Source organism: Leucoraja erinacea, chromosome 23, assembly GCF_028641065.1.
Source record: "Leucoraja erinacea ecotype New England chromosome 23, Leri_hhj_1, whole genome shotgun sequence".
Classification (NCBI taxonomy): Eukaryota; Metazoa; Chordata; class Chondrichthyes; order Rajiformes; family Rajidae; genus Leucoraja; species Leucoraja erinaceus.
Window position 1 is genome coordinate 34,633,680 of NC_073399.1, and position 17,309 is coordinate 34,650,988.

Genomic DNA, 17,309 nt, shown 5'->3' on the forward strand with positions numbered 1-17,309 from the left:
TAATACTCCTTATGCAGCCTGACCAAAGTCCTATAGAGCTGCATGCTGACTTCCTGACTCTTGCACTCAATGCCCTGACAGGTGAATGACTTATTGTTTGTTTAGTTTGTCATTTAAGAGGAGGGAACGTGTCGGGGTCGGGGTGATTGTCGTTGCGGTGTTCAGCAAGTGTGTGTAATATTTCTGTCTTGCAGGGACTGGGAAACTGGGCTTCTCCTTTGTCCGGATCACAGCTCTCATGGTGTCCTGTAACCGCCTGTGGGTGGGGACAGGTAACGGCGTCATCATCTCAATCCCCCTGACGGAAAGTGAGTAACCAGCTGGCCTTCAGCACCATGCCCTTACACCGGCCTCCTCCTGTTCATAGCATCATGTGATAGGAGTAGAATTAGGCCATTCGGCCCATCAAGCCTACTCCTCCTGTCAAACCAATTCGCTGATCCATCTCTCCCTCCTAACCCCATTCTCCTGCCTTCTCCCCATAACCCCTGACACCCGTACTGATCAAGAATCTATCTATACCTACCTTAAATATATCCACTGACTCTCCCTCCACAGCCATCTGTTGCAAAGAATCCCACAGATTCACCACCTTCTGACTAAAGACATTTCTCCTCATCTCCTTCCTAAAAAAGCGTCCTTTAATTCTGTGGCGAGGACCTCAAGTCCTAGACTCTCTCACTAGTGGAAACTTCCTCTCCACATCCACTCTATCCAAGCCTTTCCCCCAGAACTCTTTGGAATTGACCAACCTGCCCATCTACAGCATTCCTCCTTTTCTGCGCTGCTTCAGGTTGGAATTCCGACCAGGAATTCATTGCCACAGAAGGCTGTGGAGCCCATCAATTGATATTTTAAAGGCAGAGATAAATAGATTGTTGATTAGTACGGGTATCGGGGGTTATGAGAGGAAGATGGGAGAATGGGGTTAGGAGGGAGAGATAGATCTGTTATAATCGAATGACGGAGTAGACTTGATGGGCTGAATGGCCTAATTCTGCTCCTATCACGTGAAAACCCACTGCTGCTCAGCTGGAAGGGTCAGCTCTGAGTCCTCCACAGACCAAGCTTCCATCAGGCCCAAACTACCTGTGGAGAAAGGTTTTGTATTGTACCTCCCCTGGGCACTTGAAGCTTAAAGATACAACATGAAAACGTGCCCCCGGACCTCACTCCAACTATCGATCACTCGTTAACGCCAGTTCTAAATTATCCCATCCACTCCTTACAATTTACAGAGGGCCAATAAACCTACAAACCTGCATGTCTTTTGGATGTGGGAGGAAACCAGAGCAAGAGGGAGAATACAAACTCCACACACACGGCACCCGAGGTCAGAATCGAGCCCGGGTCTCTGGCGCTGTGAGGCAGCGGCACTACCCACTGTGCCACTGGTAGCGCTGTGGCGCTGGTTTCCAACGGGAACAGTGACGGAGGCACCACACATCTCTGTCCTCCACTTCCTGCTGACTTCCGCCGCTGGAAGTCTTGGATTTTGGTGTGTGTGCATCATCATTCCTTACAATGCCATGTACGATAGTGATCGTAACTTCTACTGAAGTGTGGACGGCTCTCTATGTTGGCTCGCTAGAAGCTCATCCACCCTTTGACAGCTCTTGTCCACAGCCCCCTCCTCACCTGGCAAACCAGGTCTAGTCGCCAACTATCCCACCATGGTAGTGTTGGTTATCGGTTAAGGTTAAGGATGTCTTGTACAAGCCGTAGTGCTTGGGATTCGTCCCTCACTAAGTGCGCTGCAAATTGATGAGTACCTAAATGTGAATGCTGGAGTCTCTGTCAGGTGGGTAATACCTCTGTTCTGTGTTTTAACTCTGGATACTAATCTGGTGTGGTTTGAGTTCTCCCAGAGGTGATCCCTTTTCATGGATGAGCTGCCCCTGTCTGCTACCTTTCCCGGTGTGGGCATCTCGTGTCTGAACTCCTGTCTCTGCTCCTCGCTACCTGGAACACAGTCAGTGGGGAAAAACCCCATCTCCACCCCTCCAAACCTGCAGAAATAGTCCCTGACCTGTGGCTTCTCAAGTCTCACGGCTTGGCCCACAGTTCCAGTGGATTGAGGCTGAGATAGTCATACAGCACGAAAACATACCCTTCAGCCCAACTCATCCATGCTGCCCCCATCTAAGCCAGTCTCATTTGCCCGTGTTTGGCCATATCCCTCGAAACATATCCTCTCCATGTAACTTTCTAAATACCTTTTAAATGCTGTTATTGTTCCTGCCTCAACTTCAGTCTGAAGAAGGATCTCGACCCGAGAAGTCACCTATTCCTTCGCTCCACCCGCTGAGTTTCTTCAGCATTTTTGTCTGCCTCCTCCGGCAGCTCACTCCATAAATAGAGTCAGAGTTCTTTTCATTCTGAGCCCACACGCACACGCACGCACACACACACACACACTACTGCTTAATCGTGATATTTCTGTGCAAGGCTCAGTCTTTACATGAAAATAATGCGCAGACCTGTGATGTTTTAGCCTCAAAACTTTTGGAGGAAATTTCTCTGGAGACAAATCCACAAAATTGAAAAGGATTAAAAGAAACTAAAGTTGGACGTGTTTGGATTTTAAAAAGGCTGTCCACTCTGAGCCAACGATCTGGTGCTAGAGTAACATTGTGTTTGAACCACAGCCTTGCGATAAACAGATGCAGCGTGGAAACCAGGCCCTTTGTCCTCCCAGTCCATGCCGACCACCCATTACACTAGTCTCATCAACTTTATTCTCGCCATGTTACCCCTCACCTACACATAGGGGCAATTTACAGAGGGTAATTAACCTCCCAATACGCACATGTGTGAGAGAGGTGGGAAGAAACCGGAGCACCCGGAGGAAACCCACGCAGTCACAGGGAGAGCGTGCAATCTCCACACAGGCAGCACCTGAGGTCAGGGTTGGACCGGGTCTTAGCCGCTGTGAGGCAGCAGCTCTACCCGCTGCACCGCTGGTATAACGCCACCAGAATTGTTACTAATGATTGCCTCTTTCCTCTAGACGATTGTAATGATCTAAATGACTCTCATGGTACCCAGTAAATACAAACAGATCACCCAGTGATATGTCTTTACTGAGGCTGGCACTGAACACTGGTACACCCATTCACCAACCACTCAGTTTAAGTGTGGTGGCTCGAGCTATCGATGGGATCCATTTTTAAAGGGTTTCATGTTTGCGTAAGAGTTGTTTTTGTTCTAAAACTGTTTGTACGTGTAAAGAGCAAACTTCAGGCTGGAGATGTACGAGTGGTGGGTTCTAATCCTTTTCCTCTAATGTCATACTTGTCCCCCCCCCCCCTCCCTTGCCACCTCTCTGCACTGTAGCTGTCGTCCTCCACCAGGGACGTTTACTGGGTCTGAGGGGTAAGTGCAGATCAAACCATCACAACCTCTGCCTCGGGCTGGTCTAGCAGTCCAGGCAGCTTCTAATCCTCCTTTTTTATTTATAATGTTTGGCCTCCTCTCCCCTCTCTCTTATGTCTAAATGTTACCCTGACGCTGATCACTGCAATGCGGCAGTATGTATTGTTTGCTGAATGTTCACAGTAGCCTGTGTACTGGACCTTCCATCCCTTGTCTCCAAGGGTGCTTTTAATTTTGTTTTGAGGACCTTCATTTCCATGTTTCTTCTCTGAAGCTGTGCAACGCTCTGCCTGTCTTTCATTTATTTATCTGCGACAACTTGCTGTTCCATATACTAATACGATAAAACCCCACGATGGCCATAGGTGTGGAGAATGTATGTAATGTTCAGCCTTCTGCTAAAAACATCGTCAACAGATGTGACATTTATATTACTCTATTAAGATCAATGATCAAATTGGCTTTCTACCAACATGAAATTAATAATTTAACAAAATTGGGGTTAGGTAGTTGGCATCTGCTGACATAAACTGATGCAGTGAGTGTCATTCTGTTGTGTATCGTGGGTTTTGACACATCTATATAAGTAATGTTTACAATCTTGAATCGCATGAATAAAATGTAGGAGCTTCCCACACTGGAGGGGGGGACTTAAATGGTGATCATTGTACTGTGTGTGTGTGAGTGTGTGTGCGTGCGTCTGTTGTGTGTGAGCGTGTGTGTGTGAGCGTGTGTGTGTGTGTGTGAGCGTGTGTGCGCGCGTCTGCGTGTGTGTGGCAGCCAAGTTCCTGTTTCTGCTGCGAGTTGATGCAACTGCCAAGTCTCACAGTTCTTCACTCTCCCAGGCCCTGTTTCTTCATTGAGCTGGAATATCCCGCCTGCCTCATTAGAATGGCGGCTGTGGGTGAATTTGCAGCAGAGGTGACTCCTCAGCACAGTAGCCTGCGAGGGGCTGAGCGGAGGGAATCTGATCACAAAGTGAGATCAACATGCATTGAACTCTGTGCTGACACTGGTTGTTGGATGAATAGCTGCAGATGTGAGTGTCAGAGTAGTTACAGCTACTGGGGCAGAAGGACTTTACTGCCCTCTACAAAGATGCACCTTTGCTTTGAAGCTGCACAACAGTGTACCCAGTGCTCAGAATCCTTTTTTAAGTAAGTCAGTTTATTGGCCAAGTATTCACATACAAGGAATTTGCCTTGGTGCTCCGCCCACATGTAACAACATGACATACAGTGACAGTTACGAATAACTCCGTAAACATTAATAATAATAAAACATGAATGATAAATCGCCATTGATCAAGCATGTGAACCAACAACACACCACACCCTGTCAACAACACAAACTGTTCTGTGCAGCACAACCAATGGTCTTTGTTTCAGATGGGCCAATGTGGTGGAGTTAAATACTGTGAAGCTTTGCCAGAGGAGAGACTTGGACTAAATGTGTCTGGCTGACTCCTGTACTTGTTCAAGCTTCCTGTTTGTAGCACTGTGTGTGTGCGACCTGCTGGGACTGAAACGTTGTTCATCTCCGAGGATAGAACTGAAATCCTCCTGTTCTTCCCTCGCCCTGATCAGTGTAGTCGGAGTCACCACGCAGAGTCCAAACCTAACTGCAACAATTGAAGTTTCTATCTTAATAAAACAACTCTAAAACAGAAGGATCGACATCAATTTACTTAAAAACACTAACAATAAATTTGACTGCTTCCACCGATGAGATTCTGCATCCGATCCTATTGGGAAGAGAGTTTGTTGTGAGTCTGCAGTGGGAGAGGTTTGTTGCCGTAGGTGGCACAGTGCCCTGACTGGCACAAGGGGTGGCCGCTTGGCATTAAACATCCTCCATCACCCATGCCCTCCCAGCATCAGCAGGAGCCAGCATGCCCTGTGGATTCCTCAGCTGCCACACTTCTTCAAGCCCCTCTTGTTTACCCATGCCCTCCCAGCATCAGCTTGAGCCAGCACTGCCATAATCGTGGCTGTATATTGTTTTATTTCCCCAGAAATACGTTGCTGTTGCCTTGACCTGTGTCTCCCTCCCTCTGACCCCTCTCTCTCTCTCTCTCTCTCTCTCTCTCTCTCTCTCGCTCTGCAGCCAATAAGGCATCAGGGGGGTCTGGAAACCGTCCCGGAAATGTCATCCGCGTCTACGGCGATGAGAACAGTGACAAGATCACCCCTGGCACGTTTATCCCGTACTGCTCCATGGCCCACGCTCAATTGTGTTTCCACGGGCACCGAGATGCCGTCAAGTTCTTTGTGGCCGTTCCAGGTGAGCAGTTCAAGGATGCAACTCCCATCCCCCGTCTCCACCGGCTTCAAGGGCACTAAATGCTGCAGTAACTCAGCATCTCTGGAGAGAAGGAACGGGTGATGTTTCTGAGAGTCAGGGGAGAGGGAAATGAGAGATATGGAAGGGCAAGGTGTGAAAATGACAGATCAAAACAGACGATGCTCAAGGAAATGTAGAACGGTTCGTTGTTGGGTGTGGGAAAGGTGATACATAGGCATACGGGGCATGCAAACAATAAAGTTAACCGGGTGGACAGTGAAACGCCAGAGACCGAGGGTGGGGGAGGGCCGGAGAGAGGGGAAGCAAGGGTTACTAGAAGTTGGAGAAATCAATATTCATACCACATTGGTGACACTGCCACTCCTACGTCAGGCCGTAGTTCTTCATATATTGGAGACAGAACGCTTACCTAAAACATGCAAAATGATACGTACCCAGAATCTAATCTGTATTTGCTCAGAAGAGCCCTTGGTTTATGAAGATTAAACGTTGCACACAAAGTAATTGGATTAATATTAACAATCTCTGCATCCCTTTCAGAAAGTCCCAAAATACTTGATTTGAAAAGTTTTTTAAACAAACTGTAGCCATTGTATTAAATATTTAAAAGGTGGCCATCAGACAGCAGTGTGATATTTAGTGTTTCGGGGTAAACATCGGCGGGGGGGGGGGTGGCAACTTCTAAATCCCCTGCATTAAACGTTAACAATGCACTCTTTCCGTGTTCGGCTGGGGGTTTAGTTTGTCACGTGTACCGGGGTGCAGCGAGAAGCTTTTGTTGCGTGCTGACCATACAATAGGCAGAGCCACAATGGCACCAAAGGACAGCAGTGCTGATGTGCATCTCTGTCATTCACGCAGAGTTCTCTGCCCGAGTGCCTGGACCTTCTGATTCAGGAAGGTGACCCTCAGTCCCAGTAACACCTAATGTTGAGCATGGAATCCCATTCCAGCTGGAGATGACCATGATGCTGGGAAATGGGGAAAGACCGTGTCTGGCTGGGAACAATCCTGATAGCTGAGCTGACCAACATCCTGCTGTGATTTTTGATAACCATCTTCACTGGTTTATAGTAGACAATAGGTGAAGGAGTAGGCCAGCACCGCCATTCAATGTGATCATGGCTGATGATCTTGACATATGAGGAAAGGTTAAGTAGGCTGGAACTCTACTCTTTGGAGTTTAGAAGAATGAGAGGCGATCTCATTGAAACATATAAGATCGTGAGGGGCCTTGATCGGGTGGATGCACCGAGGATGTTCCCAATGATCGGGGAAACTAGAACTAGGGGACATAGTTGCAGAATAAGGGGGGGCTCTTTTAAAACTGAGATGAGGAAGAACTTCTTCACCCAGAGGGTGGTTAATTTATGGAATTCACTGCCCCAGGGAGCAGTGGAAGCAGAAACTTTAAATATATTTAAGACTAAAATAGATGGTTTTTTAGCTGCCAAGGGGATAAGGGGCTACGGGGAGAGGGCAGGGATATGGACCTAGGTATGGTTAGTATAGTAAGACCCGAGTGATCTCCTGGACAAGTGTCGATCGCCTAGATTGGGGTCGGAGAGGAATTTCCCGGATTTTTTTCCCGAATTGGACCTGGGTTTTTATCCGTTTTTTTGCCTCCCCCAGGAGATCACGAGGTTCTTGGGGTGGAGAGGGGTGATAGCGGTATAAAGGGGAGGGTAGTGTCTTGTGTTCTGTGTCTTGTGTCTACTGTTTGTGGGTAAGTGTGTCTGTTTAGTGTTCAGCCATGAGCGAATGGCGGTGCGGGCTCGATGGACCCGGTGGTCTGCTCTCGCACCTACTTTCTATGTTTCTATGTTTCTATCCCCATATCCCCTGACTCCGCTATTTTTAAGAGCCCTATCTAGCTCTCTCTTTAAAGCATCCAGAGAATCTGCCTCCATTGCCCTCCTGAGGCAGAGAATTCCACAGACTCACCACTCTCAGTGAGAAAAAGTGTTTCCTCGTCTCCGTTCGAAATGGCTTACTCCTTATTCTTAAACTGTGGCCCCTGGTTCTGGACTCCCCCAACATCGGGAACATGTTTCCTGCCTCTAGCGTGTCCAAACCCTTAACAATTTTACATGTTTCAATGCCACCCACTTTAGTGTCACCTGCAAACTTACTAATTATTCATTCCTTGTACATTTTTGTCGGAATTGTTAATCTGAATCACAGACAGCAATGGGCCCAACACCAATCCCTGAGGCACCATACGTTGCTCCCTTCCATGAAGCCAATTCTCTACCCAGTTAGCTAGCTCTTCCAGCATCCCATGTGAATGAAGGGATCCCAGTGTTGAGCGTCAAGGTACACAAAATGTTATGACCAATTCTAACTGACTGAGATCTGGCGATCGGTGATCCAGAAGCCATTTGCAGAAGGTCCAGCAGTTTAGGGATGAGCAGAGAATACGGGGAGGGCAGTGAAGGGAATTGCTCTGATCAGGTGGGGTAATGTTGGCCATTAGGATCAGTTGATGATGCAGCTGCACAGATGCCAGAGGAGCACTGGACCTCTGGGTACTGGCACCCCGACCTTCCTGCCTGTGGCCTCCTGCATTCTCACAACCTCTTGTCTCTGGGAACATGGCAGCTTATGTGATCACACCTGCTCTAGTCCCAGCCATCGCCCTTCCCTGGTCACCTCATTGGTTCCAATGAAGAGTCCCAGATCCGAAAGTCAACCTGGTTCCCTTCTCGGAGCTGCTGCCAGTGTCTCTGCGTCTATTTCAGATTTCTAGCATCAGCAGTTTTGTTTGTGGTGATTTGTGACCGGTGTCTGGTCTTGCCCCAGGGACACCGTTTGATGCTGAACATTCATTTGAAAAATTAGGAGCCGCAGCCTCTGATTCCTCTGGCCAGTCGTCGGTGCCGTCAGTGCTGGTGATGAGCGGGGGAGAAGGTTACATCGACTTCAGGATGGGTGAGGACCCAGCTTGTTCATTGTTTCACCCTACGGGAGCCGCTGGGCCTGGCGGGAAGCTTCTCCCCAGCATTCTGTGTCTCTCCAACATGCACCTGGCACCTGGCAGATTCTCCAGACTATTGGGTGTAATTCCAAGTAGGAAGTATATGCAGAGAATGGAGGGATATAGATTATGCACAAGTAGATGAGAGGTCATGTTAGACAACAGACAATAGGTGCAGGAGTAGGCCATTCGGCCCTTCGAGTCAGCACCGCCATTCAATGTGATCATGGCTGATCATCCCCAATCAGTACCCCGTTCCTGCCTTCTCCCCATAGCCCCTGACTCCGCTATCTTTAAGAGCCCTATCTAGCTCTCTTGAAAGTATCCAGAGATCCGGCCTCCACCGCCCTCTGAGGCAGAGAATTCCACAGACTCGCCACTCTCTGTGAGAAAAAGTGTTTCCTCGTCTCCGTTCTAAATGGCTTACTCCTTATTCTTAAACTGTGGCCCCTGGTTCTGGACTCCCCCAACATCGGGAACATGTTTCCTGCCTCTAGCGTGTCCAAGCCCTTAACAATCTTATATGTTTCAGACATTGTAGGCCAAAGGGCTTGTCTGTGTGCTGTTCAACGTAGATATTACCCAGTAGTTTAACACATTTCCCAGTGAGGTTCAGTGCAGGACAGTGACTGGTGACTTTACAGTGATGCAGGAATCAACATCTTGAATCAATAAGATTCCTGATCAATTAGGTAACAGAATTTTGTTTCTGACGGAAAACTGATTCATCCAGGGGTGGTGAGAGCAATTAGAGATGGTATTAAATCAAAAGAAAATGCTTACAGAGTTGCTTATTAAAAAAGCTTGTGGCTTGACCTGCCGAGCAGTATCTGTGGAGGAAATGGGTCAAGGCCCTTTATCTCCATTGGAAGGATAGAGGGGAGATGGTCAGTGTGGAGGGGTGAGGGGGTGGGTGGGGCAAGAGCTGGCAGAGATTTCTCCCCTTCCCACAAGACTGTCAATGTCTTAGACACCTCCTCGAGAGAGGGACTGAAGGGACGGGGTATTAACCAAATGTAGCACTCAACGCTGGTGAGCTTGAAGCTGGTAAACCCACAGACCCTCGGCTTCAGCTACAAAACATGAGGGGAAGCTTGCACCACCTACTGTAGTGTACACGGAGCCAGCCCCAGAGTGACTGACTATGGGTGTCAGAGGTTATGGAGAGAAGGCAGGAGAATGGGGTTAGGAGGGAGAGATAGATCAGCCATGATTGAACAGTGGAGTAGACTGATGGGCCGAATGGCCTAATTCTACTCCTATCGCGTGACCGTATGACTGGGCTGCTCTCTCCCCGAGTCGGTTTGGGCATGATGGCTGGGTGGGTGACTCTCCCCCCCCCCCCCCCCCCCTCTGTTGTGTAAATCCATGCTGACTTCCCAAATGTTCATCGGTGGCAGCCAGAGTTTTCTGAAACTTGTTGTTCCCTGCAGGTGATGAGAGTGAAGAGACTGAGGATCTCAGGGAGACACTACAGGTGCCACCTTCACTGGCCAAGGCAGAGAGAAGTCACTTAATCGTCTGGCAAGTCATGTTCAACAATGACTGAAGGACCACCTCACCACTGGATGACTGAGATACACACCTTGCATGTTGTTTTATTTTGGTTTATTTTGGTTTTAATTTCTTCACCGCAAAGTGTTTGAGCAGTTCTTCACCATGGTCCCTCGGCTTGCATGGTGAGGGTGAAAGAGGGGTAAGTATCTTGCCCATTCCTCACAGGGTCTTCCTACTGTTGAAAGGACACGCTTGCTGATCATTAGTCACTTCCAGAAACTTAGGCTGCCTTAGTGAAACTAGTGTTAGTTTCCAAGGGTTATTATGCTAACACTATTCTAAAGAACTAATTTGTATTTGCAATGGTTATAAAGAAAGCTATTTATTTCTGTGTGGGCCTTGGCACAGTTACCAAAGGACATTTACCCAGAGCGGCACTCATTTCACAAGTTGTAAACTCTGTGGTGTTTGGGACGACTCATCAAACTTTTATAAAGCAATTTGTTGTAGAAACTCTTGACACTTGTGACAGGGAAAGTTGACAACCTGCGCTACACCTCAGATCCATTTTATATACACACTACTAAAATCTCTTCTTTTCTCTAACAGAAGTGGATTAATTTTATTGACAGTTTTGTTGAAAGAAACATGTTCACCTCTCCAAGCCTATTTTAAAAATATACAAATTTTATGGTCTGTATTTTTTTTTTGTAAGTTTACTCTTTAGACACTTTATCTTGTATTTTAATTGCTCTGTAATTTGGAAACTGAATGCTGCGGCGTTAAATTGCTCTCTGTTGAAAGCCAAGGCTTCATTATGGTGAGCTCAATAGCTCACATTGCAGTGTAGCCATTTCAGTATTTATTACCTATTATTAATGAACCTTTGTGGTTCTGAATGTAACTTTGTACAAGAAAAAAAATATATATGTATATCAAAGATGGCTGCTGTTTGCTTGGTTGTGTTTCTTTAGCTCTGAGCTAGTTTGCAATGTGTGGGGTCTGTAGAGGATGGAACACCCAGGTCAGAGAGATGCGGACGGAATCAGGCACAGTGATTTGCAATGAAGGAATAAATCAAATTTTATTTTTATTCTGTAAGGCTTCCTAGGATTTTTTTCCACTGGCATTACATTCTGTCTGTTCTCCCCCCCCCCCCACCCCTCCCCCAAAAAATGTTTGAAGTTCCTGCCACATGTCTTAATGGTTGTTTCTCCTCATCCAGGGTTGTTGTGATGCTCCTTCATCAGGGTGCTGCAGAGAACTAGATTGCATGGCCCATGGAATGGAGGCGTGAGTCGTGCAGAGTCTGTGCATCAGCACTGTAGTGTGATGTGGGAGTTGGCAGCTTCACTTCAACTTGCTCATGTGACCAAGTTGGCAGTCCGGGCTACTCCCATTTGCTTGCATTTGGCTCGTATCTTGTAAATCCTTCATATGGTTAGTTTTGGTTTAGTTTAGAGATACAGTGTAGCCCAGCGAGTCCTTGCCCACCAGCGACCACCCCACACACTAACACTATCCTGCACACTAGGGCTAGGGCCAGCGACCACCCCGTACACTAACACTATCCTGCACGCTAGGGCCAGTGAGTCGGTGCCCGTACACTAACAGTATCCTGCACACTAGGGCCAGCGAACACACTAACACTATCCTGCACGCTAGGGCCAGCGAGTCGGTGCCCGTACACTAACATCCTGCACGCTACCGACCACCCCACACACTAACACTATCCTGCACGCTAGGGCCAGCGACCACCCCACACACTAACACTATCCTGCACGCTAGGGCCAGCGAGTCGGTGCCCACACACTAACACTATCCTGCACACTAGGGCCAGTTAACAAATTTAACCGAAGCCAATTAATCTACAAACCTGCACATGTTTGCAGTGTGGGTGGAAACCAGAGCACCCGGGGAAAACCCACGCAGGTCACGGGGAAACCCACGCAGGTCACGGGGAGAACATACAAACACCGTCCAGACTGTACCCGTAGTCGGGATCCAGCCCTGATCTCCAGCGCTGTAAGGCAGTCACTTTACCGCTGCACCACCGAGCTGCCTTGAAGGTTGCAATTGTATCAGCTTTAATAGCTTCCTCTGGCAGCTTCATCCGGTTACAGACTACCCTCTGGGGGAAAAGGTGTCCTGAAGTCTCTCCCCTCTCAGCTTGCACCACAGTGTTAGGACAGAGTTGGGGTATTTGTGTATTTCAGGCTTATTCGTAGAATGGTTACATCACAGGAGGCCATTGAGACCCTTGCATCCACACTGGATGTGGCACCAGTGATCAGACATTAGAGCGGATGGGAGTCAGTCAGTCTCTGCTTATCTCTGAGCCAGAGGGTCACGGATTCAGCCCCAGATTCATGCCTGCCCAACACACCATCTTTCAGGTTGCTGTTAGCAAACCCTAGCAACAGAAGGCTGTGGAGCCCAAGTCAATGGATATATTTAAGATAATTAAATTCCTATTTAAATGGCGTCAAGTTGGGAAAAGGGGAAGTACAACGGGATCTTGGGGTCCTTGTGCATCAGTCTGTGGAAGTAAGCATGCAGGTACAGCAGGCAGTGAAGAAAGCGAATGGTATGTTGGCCTTTATAACAAGAGGAATCGAATATAGGAGCAAAAAGGGCCTTCTGCAGTTGTACAGAGCCCTAGTAAGACCACACCTGGAGTGCTGTGTGCAGTTTTGGTCCCCTAATTTGAGGAAGGACATTCTTGCTATTGAGAGAGTGCAGCGTAGGTTTACAAGGTTAATTCCCAGGATGGCGGGACTGTCATATGCTGAGAGAATGGAGCAGCTGGGCTTGTACACTCTGGAATTGAGAAGGATGAGAGGGTATCTCATTGAAACATATTAAAGGCTTGGACACACTAGAGGCAGGAAACATGTTCCCGATGTTGGGGGAGTCCAGAACCAGGGGCCACAGTTTAAGAATAAGGAGTAAGCCATTTAGAACGGTGACGAGGAAACCCATTTTCACACAGATAGTGGTGAGTGTGGAATTCTCTGCCTCAGAGGGTGGTGGAGGCCGGTTCTCTGGGTGTTTTCAAGAGAGAGCTAGATAGGGCTCTTAAAAATAGCGGAGTCAGGGGATATGGGGAGAAGGCAGGAACAGGGTACTGATTGGGGATGATCAGCCATGAGCACATTGAATGGCGGTGCTGGCTCGAAGGGCCAAATGTCCTACTCCTGCACCTATTGCCTATTTATATATATATATATATATATATATATATATAATATATAATCAAGATGGATTCTTGATTCCAGGTGTCAGAGGTTATAGGCAGAATGGGGTTAGGAGGGAGAGATAGATCAGCATGATTGAACGGCGGAGTAGTCTTGATGGGCCGAATGGCCTAATTCTCCTATCACTTAGCATCTAACAACAGATTTGTCTGTGTGTCCATACTGTCCTCCTTTCTTCAGCCTCCATATTAACACGGATCAGTTGCGAGTGTAATTTGTGGTGGGCAATGGGAGGTTGCCCTTTTGGCTTGTATGAATCGATTCAAAACATTCTAATGTAGATAGACACAAAACTGGAGTAACTCAGCGGGACAGGCAGCATCTCTGGAGAGAAGGAATGGGTGACGTTTCGGGTCGAGACCCTTCATCAGTCTCAACCTGAAACGTCACCCATTCCTTCTCTCCAGAGATGCTGCCTGTCCCGCAGAGTTACTCCAGCATTTTGAGTCTACCTTCAGTTTAAACCAGCATCTGCAGTTCCTTCCTACACAGCTCCACGAGTCTCCTCAGCTCCATTTCTAGTGGGGGTACAATATTTCAGCCAGAGATTTTTGGTTTCAAACTGCTTCTGCTCAGCCCTTTGCACCAGGACCTCATTGTGACTCCGGTCCGCTGTTGCAGTTTGCGAACATGTATGTCCTGAAGTGTCGACTCTCTTACTCTTCATCAACGGTGATGAGTGCAGCATCTTCGGCAGGTGTTTCAGACGTACCAGAGAGAGAGGGATCCTTGCTCTGGCTGCTTTCAATATTCCAGGACCTGGATAATATCATGTATTTCTCTGGACGTTTTATATACAGCATGGAAACAGCCACTGAGTGAGTCCGTGACGACCAGCGATCGATCGATCGATCACCCGTTCACACTAGTTGTATGTTATCCCACTTTCACATCCACTAGGGGCGATTTATAGTGGCCAATTAACCTGCAAACCCACACGTCTCTGGGATGTGAGAGGAAACGGGTGTGCCCAGCAGAAACCCGCGCGGTCACAGTGAGAACGTGCAAACTCCACACAGATGGCACCAGAGGTCAGGATCTCTGAACTTCCACTCTCACTGCCTCCCTCCTTACACAGATGCTGCCTGACCTGCTGAGTTCCAGCGCCTTGTCTTGCTGTAGCTTTGTTCTGTTCTCTCCCTCGGTTCATGTTAGACAATAGGTGCAGGAGCAGGCCATTTGGCCCTTCGAGCCAGCACCAAAGTTTGGATGATGTTGCTCCACTGCTGGCCACTGCAATGCACAGCGCGTTCCTGCTCTGGTTGGCCAGTGAAGCATCGGGCTGTGAAAACCTCCTTTGACATCAGTTGCTAAAAGGTCTGGGGCCACATTAACCAGTTGTTGGCAAGTGAGTTATGTATGTAGTCATCATTACATTCAGTTGGGACGTAGTGGACCTGGCAGGAGGAGAAATCAGCAGCATCTGTGGACGGCATGGACAGGCAACGTTTTGGGTCAGGACCCTACTTCAGATTGTCTAAAGGATCCCGACCTGAAACGTCACCTGTCCATTCCCTTCGCCCGTGCTGAGTTCCTCCAGCACTTTGTGTTTGCTCAAAATTCCAGAACCTGAAATTCCTGGTGTTTGGATAAAGTTGCAGCCACTGTAGTGAATGGCCAGCAGGGAAACTCCAGCCCAACTCTCCTTATTTATAAGTAATTAAGTTTATAGGCCAAGTATTCACATACAAGGAATTTGCCTTGGTGCTCCGCCCACAAGTAACAACATGACATACAGTGACAGTTACGAATGACTCAGAAAACACTAAACATTAATAATAAAGTGTAGTTATCATAATAACTACAATGAACAGCTTGATACTGGCCACACATTCATCTCATCATTGCCATGAATAATGCATTTCGTTGTCTCTGTACTGTACACTGACAATGACAATTAAAATTGAATCTGAAAATTGAATCTGAATGAGGTAGAAGGTACAGGAGCCTGAAAACTGCAAGGTCCAGGTTCAGGAGCAGCTTCTTCCCCACAGCCATCGGGCTATTAAACACGACAACCTCATTTAGGCTCTGAGCAATGAACTGCAAAAGTCTATATTATTGCACTATATTTGTTATTTATTGAACGTTTTCTTTTTTCCCTCTTCCCCCCGTTATGTACTATGTTTACATATTCTGTTGTGCTGCAGTAAGCAAGAATTTTGTTGTTGCATCTGGGACATATGACAATAAAACACACTAGACAATGTAGGCAGTTGGTTTCAGCTTCCCTCTGGAACTGAGCTCTCTGCTCCATGTTGGGACCCAGGCTGTGACGAGAGCTAGAACGACAGGTTTCAATGAACCAAGTGTATTGAGGACTGATCTCTGGATAGAACTGTCATGGACAGCTTCAGCGTTTGGCTGGGGGTGAGTGGGTTGACTGGTGGTGAGGAGCGCTGTCCCACACCTTGGCCAGAGCATCGTGGCTTGGTTCGGCAACTTGAGCGCCCTGGAGAGGAAAAGACTACAAAAAGCAGTAAACACTGCCCAGTCCATCATCGGCTCTGACCTCCCTTCCATCGAGGGGATTTATCGCAGTCGCTGCCTCAAAAAGGCTGGCAGTATCATCAAAGACCCACACCATCCTGGCCACACACTCATCTCCCTGCTACCTTCAGGTAGAAGGTACAGGAGCCTGAAGACTGCAACGACCAGGTTCAGGAATAGCTACTTCCCCACAGCCATCAGGCTATTAAACTTGGCTCGGACAAAACTCTGAACATTAATAGCCCATTATCTGTTATTTGCATTTTATCAGTTTATTTATTCATGTGTGTGTATATATTTATATAATGGTATATGGACACACTGATCTGTTCTGTATTCATGCCTACTATGTTCTGTTGTGCTGAAGCAAAGCAAGAATGTCATTGTCCTATCAGGGACACATGACAATGAACTCGTGAATCTGAATCTTGAGAGTGGGTGGCGACCCATCTGTAGGAAGATCTGGCCACCAACTCTCTCCCAGGGGAGAAAGGAAGGGAATCAGTTTAAGAAGGGCGAGGTGGAAACATGTTATAAACCATCAGTCTGAAGGACGGTCTCGATCCTAAACACCACCCATTCCTTCTCTCCAGAGATGCTGCCTGTCCCGCTGAGTTACTCCAGCATTTTGTGTCTACTTTCAATTTGAACCAGCATCTGCAGTTCTTTCCCACACATAAATCATCTCACGTTTTGTCAGATGAAAAGTGAAGAGTTTAGTTTATTGTCATGTGTACAGAGAAAAGCGTTTTGTTATAGTCATAGAGTGTGGAAATAACCCTTGAGCCCAACTTGCCCACTTCTAAACTACACCAGTCCCACCTGCCTGCGCTTGGCCCATATCCCTCTAAACCTGTTCTATCCATGTACCTGTCCAAATGTTTCTGAAACGTTGCCAAAGTACCTGCTGCAACTACCTCCTCTGGCAGGAAAAGACTCAGAATACTGGAGTAACTCAGCAGGACAGGCAGCATCTCTGGATAGAAGCAATGGGTGACGTTTCGGGTTGAGACACTGCTTCAGGCTGACTTGTAGGTAGGTAGTGTTGCGTGCTATCCAGTCAGCGGAAAGACTATACATGAATACAATTGAGCTGTCCATAGTGTACAGATACAGGATAAAGAGGAGAACATACAGTGCAAGGTAAAGTCTGATTAAAGATAGTCTGACGGTCACCAATGCGGTAGATAGTTGTTCAGCATTGCTCTCTGGTTGTGGGAGGATGGTTCAGTTGCCTGATAACAGCCGGGAATAAACAGTCCCAGAATCTGGAGGTGTGCGTTTTCACACTTCTGTATGTTTTGCGTGATGGGAGAGGGGTGAAGAGGGAGTGGCCGGGGGGTGAGACTGGTCCATGATGATGCTGCTGGCCTTGCCGAGGCAGCGTGAGGTGTAGATGGAGTCAGTGG

The 17,309-nt window shown here is 47.6% G+C and overlaps 1 protein-coding gene across 8 annotated transcripts in view; it reads left to right on the forward strand.

Annotated features, from left to right (window-relative positions):
* The window catches only part of spag9b (sperm associated antigen 9b), a 132,994-nt gene extending 121,901 nt beyond the window's left edge, over positions 1 to 11,093 (forward strand). For 4 of the 8 annotated variants that reach the window (XM_055654288.1, XM_055654289.1, XM_055654292.1 and 1 more), the window contains 5 exons: positions 195 to 308; positions 3,337 to 3,375; positions 5,482 to 5,658; positions 8,482 to 8,610; positions 10,090 to 11,093. In XM_055654288.1, the coding sequence (XP_055510263.1) occupies positions 195 to 308; positions 3,337 to 3,375; positions 5,482 to 5,658; positions 8,482 to 8,610; positions 10,090 to 10,205 (575 nt within the window). In that variant the 3' untranslated portion in view covers positions 10,206 to 11,093. The remainder of the gene's footprint in view (positions 1 to 194; positions 309 to 3,336; positions 3,376 to 5,481; positions 5,659 to 8,481; positions 8,611 to 10,089) is intronic. The other 4 variants (XM_055654290.1, XM_055654293.1, XM_055654295.1 and 1 more) reach the window with 1 other exon arrangement.
* The last annotated feature ends 6,216 nt before the right edge of the window (positions 11,094 to 17,309 follow it).